Source organism: Puccinia triticina, chromosome 10A, assembly GCF_026914185.1.
Source record: "Puccinia triticina chromosome 10A, complete sequence".
NCBI lineage: Eukaryota > Fungi > Basidiomycota > Pucciniomycetes > Pucciniales > Pucciniaceae > Puccinia > Puccinia triticina.
The window spans coordinates 668,412-676,876 of NC_070567.1; the positions used below are offsets into that span (position 1 = coordinate 668,412).

The 8,465-nt window shown below is 51.9% G+C and overlaps 2 protein-coding genes across 2 annotated transcripts; both read left to right on the forward strand.

Moving 5' to 3' along the window:
* On the forward strand, positions 1-1,876 carry PtA15_10A68 (uncharacterized protein; the record flags this gene model as incomplete). Its single annotated transcript, XM_053160891.1, has 8 exons — positions 1-36; positions 124-171; positions 243-364; positions 460-864; positions 935-1,011; positions 1,092-1,175; positions 1,279-1,513; positions 1,588-1,876. 8 exons carry the CDS (start codon positions 1-3, stop codon positions 1,874-1,876), a joined length of 1,296 nt encoding a protein of 431 aa, XP_053024204.1.
* A 2,485-nt stretch (positions 1,877-4,361) lies between these two features.
* PtA15_10A69 (uncharacterized protein) lies at positions 4,362-8,465 on the forward strand (the record flags this gene model as incomplete). The annotated part of the gene is made up of 4 exons (XM_053160902.1): positions 4,362-4,413; positions 4,665-7,072; positions 7,149-8,010; positions 8,083-8,465. The coding sequence occupies 4 exons, from the start codon at positions 4,362-4,364 to the stop codon at positions 8,463-8,465; spliced, it is 3,705 nt and encodes a 1,234-aa protein (XP_053024205.1).

The following is an 8,465-nucleotide window of genomic DNA, read 5'->3' on the forward strand; positions in this document are numbered from 1 at the left end:
ATGGACCCAATCATTCAGGCCTATTTGGCCTTGGGGGTCAGTTCTTCCTCTCTTGGTACTAACTCAAAAAAATGAACACCTTTGAAAACTAACTCCACGATTACATCCTCTCTCCACCATCAGATTTCAGCCGTCATCCCCATCTGGTATGCCTCTCATGCATCAGTAAAAGTCAGTCAGACATCGAGCATAAAATCCGACCCCGAACACCGAGCTGATCTCATCATTCTGCTTTGACTTAGGCTCCAATCGTGTTGAAGAAAAAGGGAGGAAAAAATTCTGCTGATTCCATTGAATCGTCCGATGAGGAAGAGGAAGCTATCGAGCGAATGACCAGTGAAGACGCTTACTGGTTTCCGGTCTTGTAAGTCATTTCGCACATCCCATGCTATCCACTCCTTCCGCCAATCTAACGTATTCCCTGCATATCTATTTTTACATCTGAAATTCGATGATCAGGGGCTCGGGCGCGTTATTAGGATTGTATCTCGTGTTCAAGTACCTGAACAAAGACCTCATCAATGCCCTGTTCGCCGGATATTTCTCGCTGATGGGCTCGGGAGCGCTAGCGACGATGTTGGTGACGATCGCCAAGACGAATCTCGGCCCGACGACCTGGGCGAAACAGACAAAATACAAGTTCAGATTGACCCGGAATACGGCGGATGTCTTGTTCAGTCTCCGGTTCACCAACTGGCACATCGGCTTCATCGCCATCTCCGTCATCCTCTCCGCGGTCAAATGGTACACCAAACAATGGATGCTTTCCAACTTGTTCGCTCTCAGCTTCGCCTTCAACGCTATCACGCTATTGAAGCTTGACAGCTTCAAAACTGGTACCGTCTTACTTGCTGGTCTGTTCATGTCAGTTATTTCCACCGCTTTTTTTGTCTCAGTCAAGCATGCAACTAATTGACGAACCTCGTCCCTCTAGATATGATGTTTGGTGGGTTTTCGGATCGTCCCATGCTTTCGGTGAAAGTGTCATGGTTAGCGTCGCCAAGAACTTTGGTAAGTCTCACCCTTTTCAAACACTACTAGCAGTGCGATCCGCTCGGTTTATCAATCATGTTTTTTTTATGATTGATTAGCCGCTCCTATCAAGATTACTTGGCCTCGTGCGATCGCCGATATCTTTTCAAACGACGAGAAGAAATTTGCTATGTTGGGATTAGGTCAGCTTTGGTCTCCACAGATCCAGAGAATCCCAAAGAATTTTTGCGACCTCAGATAAGAGTGGCCAACAAGGAAGCTAACTTTTTTTTTCCTTCCTAACAGGTGACATCGTCATGCCAGGAATCTTCGTCGCCCTTTCGCTGCGATATGATTACAAGAAAGCCTATGACAAAATCGTCAAGTCGACCACCGGGCCTATCAACAAGAAGACGGTTCTATCACCTGCCAGCAATTTCCCTAGACCGTACTTCTACGCTTGCATGGCTTCGTATGTCCTCGGTCTAGGCATCACCATGACTGTCATGCACATCTTCAAGGCCGCCCAACCTGCTCTATTGTTAGTATCTCCCTTCCTCTGCGCTGGCCTGTCACTCAAAAAAAAAAAAAAACAAGCTAACATCACAACACTAGGTATTTGAGTCCCGCATGTACCGGAAGTGTTCTTCTGTTAGCCATCCTCAAGGGAGACACACAGGAGTATTGGCGATGGGAGGATGGAGAGGATGATGACAAGAAGGAAGAGGACGAGCCCAGTAAGGAAGACGACAAGAAGTCCAAGAAGTCGGCCCAGGAAGACCAGAATAGCACCCGGTTTAAGGAGCTCGAGCCTACAGATGAAGGCTGGACTTCCGGTGGCCTCGGGTCTTCTTCCCAGTCTGTCAAAATGACCGCCGCTGGCGCGAAGAAAAACAAGAAATAAATCCCTGCTGGGTTTTATTCTTTTTTATTCTTTGGCTTGTGTTTTTCTCTGTCGTCGCATTGTCTTTCTCTCTCTCCTTTCTTGATCTTGCTTTGTTTCGCAGTCTTCATCATCATCATCATCATCATCAATTCCATCTGATTCCAAACCAATGCATGAAAATGTTTCCTTTTTTTGCCCTGATTGTGCAATTCAGCGGATGCAAAAGTGTGTCATGAGATTGGCACAGGAGTCGTCAGCAGTTCTGCAGGCTTTGCAGGTAGCAGCAATCTGTGCTTGTTCTGAAGAAAATGACTGAGGCCGACGTGGAGGTCGAGCCGGCGGTTTTGGTGTCCAACACGCTTTTGGCAAGCCGGTGTCGGACGGTTAGGTCAAGCCAACAAAAACTTGCACGGCGGTCAAGCCGGCTCGCAACCCCTCGTCGCAACCCGCTCACCACCCGAGCCTTAAGGGCCATTTCCCCCTCAGGCGGGTCTCGGGCTTGGTGGCTCCCAGAATTTCGACGACGAATCAGGGTGTGGTGTACAATTGTCCCCCAGGGGCGCACCACCAAAGAGGTTGCATAGGCATAATTTGAGACTTATAGAAGCATACAGCACCTTCCATCAAGGTTATGTTTCCGATCAACGCAGAATCGCAGATTAAAGCCTGACGTATTTTCCCTTGTGTGAAGGCCGTGGATATGAAGTCAGTCTGCTTCCCACGCGGCTTCCCACTGGAGTTCAATGGGGACCGGAGGCTCCTGAAGAGCCAAGGAGACCAGCGCATACATGCATGATGTACCCACAACAGCTGCATAATTATTGGCTGACGACGTGTTGGGTGGTTGAGTTGAGGACAAGCGGGATGGCTTCGGCTCTGCAGTCGTGGCCATGACACGGGTGGCTTTCATATGAAACCGGCTGGATCTTCAGTCAACCGGGAGCCCAGGACCCCACGGGAGCACGCCTTTTGGAGTCTTTCACAGTCGGTCTTCTGGTGTTCTGGAATGCCGTGTGCCCCCTGGGCCGAAACTCTGCGCTAAGGAATCGCTCCCACACCTTGGGTGCACTGCGTGGTATTCCCTCGAGCTTGGTGCCGGAAGCGGGCAGTTTTGTGAGTCGCTTAGCTCGCCAATTGATTTGCTGCAATCAGTTGCCGGCTGGATGTATGCTCGCTCCCCAAGTGAATCAACCACCCCCCGCCTCACATCACCCCACTCGACTCCGGTGCCCATCCCGTTACCCAGCCCTTTTATTGTTTTGTCCCTCCCAGGCGCTGCCATCCTCAAGCTGCACACCCGGTCGTCCCCCTCTTTCTCTGCGAAGCTGTAGGGAGTGCTGCCCACTGGCCATCGAAGATTCACTGAATTCTCTCCCATCCCATCGATCCCCATTGGGGGTGGGTCCCAGTGCATCGTAATGTATGTTCGGCAGCCTTTCGTCACACACATAATTTGTTTAGGCCGGAGGCGGCCTTCCAGATTTAGAAACTTGCTGATAAGCTGTCGATGGCATTGCCAATCATGCTTCCCTCTAGTCCAACTTAGATCCTTCCCAGCTAGCCCTAAAACACGGAGGCCCACCGGCCCCTCCCAAGCTCGACTCGACTGTTCGAGTCCCTTGCACCCAATTATTGATCATCTTTTTCGGACGACTTGCAGTCTCAAGCCATTAAGAGTTGGTGAGCCGTCGGCGGCGATTCAAAGATGAGACAGTCTGCTCGCCTTCCAGTCGCTAAAGTACATACATACAAATGCTCGTCTTCTATCCTTTGTAACTAACTAGAAACCCACCGTATCCATCTACACCCACCTATAGTTGTTGGAGTTTGGAGTTCTGGCTAACATCCAATCGGCGCGTCTGTTACCTCGACCCTTCTTCCCAAGGTCTTCTTGCTGTAGCACTCTGGCTTGCTTGTCCTAGATCTTCTCTTGAACAGAGGCCCCGTTTCTTACCCACCCCGTCCCTCTCCCGCCACCTCCTCACCATCTCGCGGGTCGGAGATTTTGATTTTTTTGTGTCTTGACGCACGCTGCCGCCGATTCTATTTGGGAAGCACTAAGATTGGATTTGTATTCTACGGCTCTATCAGACTGCTTCCTAATCAGCCCGCATTCACAAACCTCAACCATCCATCCCGCTGCCCCCATCAGCTCAAGACAGAGTCGACAGCCCTCTGCTTGCCATAGAGTCCCCTCCCATAATTAGATGAACACTAAACGAACTATTCAACCTCTGGGCGGTTTACGACCTACTCTCATTCGATAATCATAATCAGCTCCAAACACCCAAGCGCTAGTACCGTGTAAGTTTCTTTTTTCTCACAGTATTGATCCAGGCTGTCTGCTTTTGGACCCACTGCTTCTAAGGGTGGGTGCCGCGATGCGCCCTCCTATTTTTGACTCATTTGAATATATCTGTCTCACTCCTCACCAGCACCTCTCCTTCCCACTAATTGGGGACTGCATACATATTTCCCTCATCCTCCTCAAAATCCTTCAACCATGTCCGCAAGATTATTTCCCGGCTCATTACTCAGAGCCATCCTCAACCATGGTCAGTCAATCTTCCTCTCCTGATCGTTCGTTCCCTTCTTGGAAGTCGGCATCCTTTGGCTGGCTGGCCTGAGGCCGCTCTGCTATGAGATTGCCATCAGAGCCTTGGTGGCTTTGTGTCGATGGACGAGCTGAGAAGGAGAGAGAGAGAGAGAACTCGGCTCAGAGGTCTCCTGCTATCCTGGTTGAGTGAGTCGCTGACCAGCTCTTTGTTTCCCATCAAAAAACCTTCTCAATCTTTCCACGCGTCAGATATCAGCCATTCAAACCAGGTAGCCCTCCAGCCTGTTCTCCGCAATCAAACCTTTGCCCGCACCTGGTCTCCTCGCCACCACCAAGAACACCGATATGGCCGTCGGACTCAGGGCCAGCCCAGATTCTTGCTTGCCTCTGGCCTGGGTATCACCCTGATCGGGGCTGCTGGCTCGTTCGACTCGGATCAACAGCGGAACTTTTGCGAAACCGACTTTGACACCATTCGACCTCTTCACACCCGTCAACCCTCCTCCAGGTCAACCCTGCCCTCCTTTACTTCCTCCCCTGCTTTGGCTTTGGCTTTGGATCCGAACAGTGGTACCACCTCCGAGAATTTCAAAGCTTTGGATGATGTTGAGGATGATCAGACTTCCGACTCGGCTCGGGCGGCCAACCACGAGCTGCCCGGTTCATATGCTTCTTCGCTATCTGCTAAATTTACTCGTCGTCCCATCCCCTCGACTTCAAGTGCTGGGCGTGGCGCTGGCTCTCATCAGAATCAGCATCAGCCTCAGCCTCAGCACCAGCACCATCTGAAGAAGGCACGTTCCTCTCATTCCATCAGGCATCGCGGCACTCAATCCACCTATCGCCGCCCCCCTGTTCCGGCTCCTTGCCCGCCCCCGGCGAATTCCTTCTCGCCCATCTCCTCTGCATCATCCGCCTCCTCGTGCTCTTCCCTAGCAGATGAGGTTGCTCCATCCATACCCCCTCAATACCCCTCGTCGAGTCGTCGATCTTCTAGGTTTTCAACTCCTCTGAGGAGTTATCAATCGCTCCATTTTACCAAACAGAACACTGGCTTTCAGTCTCGTCATCCTGCTCACCAACATCACTCCAGCAATTCGCAGTCTCGCTCAGTCACCCCACTCACCTCATCACCCTTGGACAATAGCTCTTCTCATCAACCGGTCCCTCTTTCCAATCCCCCCTCTGAACTGCCTGATTTTCATGAATATCATCCATGCCCCTCTGAGCTTGTGCCCTTCCCTTCCCAGCACCCCGTCACCTCGCCTCCCACCAGGTTCACGGATTTTGTCAAGTCAAAGATTCAAAAAACCGCCCGCCGCTCGATTTCCCATTCCTGGTCCTCATCGCTACTATCCGCACATAAACACCCCTCCAGTGCTCCTTCCGTGTACTCTAGTGCAGCGCCACTGTGCCAGACTGAGATTGATCAGTCGTCTACAACTGTTGGCTGTTATCGCTCTATTCCCTTTAGTTATACTTCTGACAACCTTCAGGCCCCTACGAACGACCCTGCTCCACCGCTCAACATGCTAGATGCTGAGCACGAGGTCGAATCCCTACTTGATCACCGTGGTGTACCCGCTCACTCTGCTCCTCCTCTACGCTCTTCCTCCTCCCAGCCGTTCATGGCTGGACAATATCACAAGAAATCCTTGAGCGGTAACCGAAGCCAAAGTGCGATGGGCAAACGGCCGGCGCATGAGATGCACCAGCGTGCAGGCTCATCCACACCCGGCCTGAACTTCCGCCCGACCGCTGCATTCCACCTATCAGGTGTTTCATTGCAGGCGGAATTAGCTAGCAAGCCCATCAAGTCGACTGGTGGTAATTCACCCCCTCGCAAGTCGGTGCGAACTCACCTTAGTCGACTTGCTCAGCTTCTTACTCCATCTCCTACCCTTAAGTATACTCCCGCGAGCTCTTCGAAATCCAAAATCCCATCACCTCCCATGGAAGCCAGACCGATGTCTTCAACTGGCCTATCTTCCGAGGCGTCCTCCGAGGTGCCATCGCGCCAACTTTCATCTACGGCGCTTGGCACGCCACAGGTCATCAGCTCTCAGAAACCGAGCGCGGCACCAATGGCAATCATCAACTGGCGGACTACACTTTCGGACCGTGAATACCGGCACATCCTCGAGACATGGGGTCCTACGGAAATTCATCGCCAGCAGTTGATCTGGGAGCTTTGCCAAACGGAGACCGCCTTTCTCGATAGCATCGCTGCTGTATTGGATCTTTTCATCATCCCTTTGAGAGAGGAGAGTCAGTACGGAACATGGGTGGTTGGCGTGCCCGAACCAGTCCAAAAGTTGTTTGGCGATCTCGATCAAATTGCAAACTTCCATTCGGAGATAGTAATGGGAATGAGCTACAATCGCATGTGCGAGAAGAAGCGCAACAAAGCTCCGGTGGTGATGAAGTTCGCGGACATGATGGCCGGCTTCGTTCCTCGGTTGCGGATTTATGAGCGCTATCTAGTGTGCTTCGAACGTGTTTCTCAGCTGATCGACCGTCTCTCGATCGACCCAGCCGATCCCTTTGGCTCCTTCGTCAGGATGCAAAGTCACATTGCCGGTTTCGGTGCCATGACATTGACAAGTCATCTCCTCAAACCTATCCAGCGTCTGATGAAGTATCCTTTGTTTTTTCGAGTAAGTCAGATTTCTACGTACACCGAAAGCAAATATAATCCGAATCTCATCTTGCTCTACCTTTCTTCTCCGACAGCAATTGTGCGAGACTACACCTCTGGGTCATCCGGATCATCAGTCTACTTCCAACCTTTGGAAAGCAACAGATGGCATCATCCGGTCAATGCAGGACATCAAAGGCCTTGAGGATGATCATGAGTCACTCAGAGGTTTGGAAGAACAACTTCTGGGCCTACCTGAGGGATTGGTGCTCGCCAATCGGAGGAGGAAGATCGTAATCCGAGGCACGCTGCAAATGGTTTACCCATCGCACAAAGATATCTTGAAGCTTTCGCTCACCGCTCCCGACCCCAAGAGGGAGACATTCGGCGAGATGGCGCCGACGTGTCGAAGGATGTCAAGCTCTTCGCACCTTTCTAGTCTCGGTTTGCGCAGTGATTTCAACAGCAGGATCACCACCAAAGGGATCATCAGGTCACTCTCGCCAGTCTCAGACTCGAGCGAGACCAGCGAAACGACCCATTCTCGCTCGAGTTTCCATTCGATGAATACCGAAACTACTTTTGACGCGACCAGTTCACCCCAGCCCCTGGTATCCGAAATTTCCCACCAACCCAGGTCGTTCTCGGGCTGCAGCACTCAGAGTGCCCCCCGTTCCGAGCCGTCCAACGACCCCGATCCAATCAAGCTCAAGCCTCCGCGCTCTCTGCAGTCCAAACGAAGCAGCCATAAGCTCAGAAAGTCACGCGGGATTCCCACCGAGCCCGTCGAGGTAATCCTCCTCACCGACATGCTCATCCTATGCACGCGCGAAGCACCACCCAAGAAGAATTGGAGGTCCAGCTCGCGCAAGCCTGAAGATCTTGACCGCTTCCGCATCATCGACGGTATTGGGTTAAGCCGGTTGACCTGCGTTGAAGACCTGGGGGGTCAGTTGGGTAAGCACAATCCGCTCAACATTAACCGAGTGACCTGTCCTTAACGCGTATTCCCTGTCTTTGCTTCTACAGGAGAGTTCGACGACCTGGTCAAGCTGGATCTGAAGCCGCTGGGAGGAATCCCACGCGCAGAGATCCAAAGGAGACTGACGCCAAGCGCGTGCCAGGAAGAGACGATTCGAGCCCAAGAGCACTCGATCTATCTGAGCAGCGGCCCAGCCCCCCACTCATCGCCGATGATCTGGGGCACCCTCGCACCCTCGGCCCCTAGCTCCCTCGGCGCCGAAAAGGACTGGAAGAACTGGCTCAAAGAATTCAGGAAACTCGAGGTGCTCACTCATCATACTTTTCATCGTCAGCTCAAACACTCTGAGCAGAAAAGGAGGAGGTCTACTACCGGGAGAATCGACCTTGCTATTAAAAAGTCTAGTTCAATGAGTAACTTGGTTGATTAG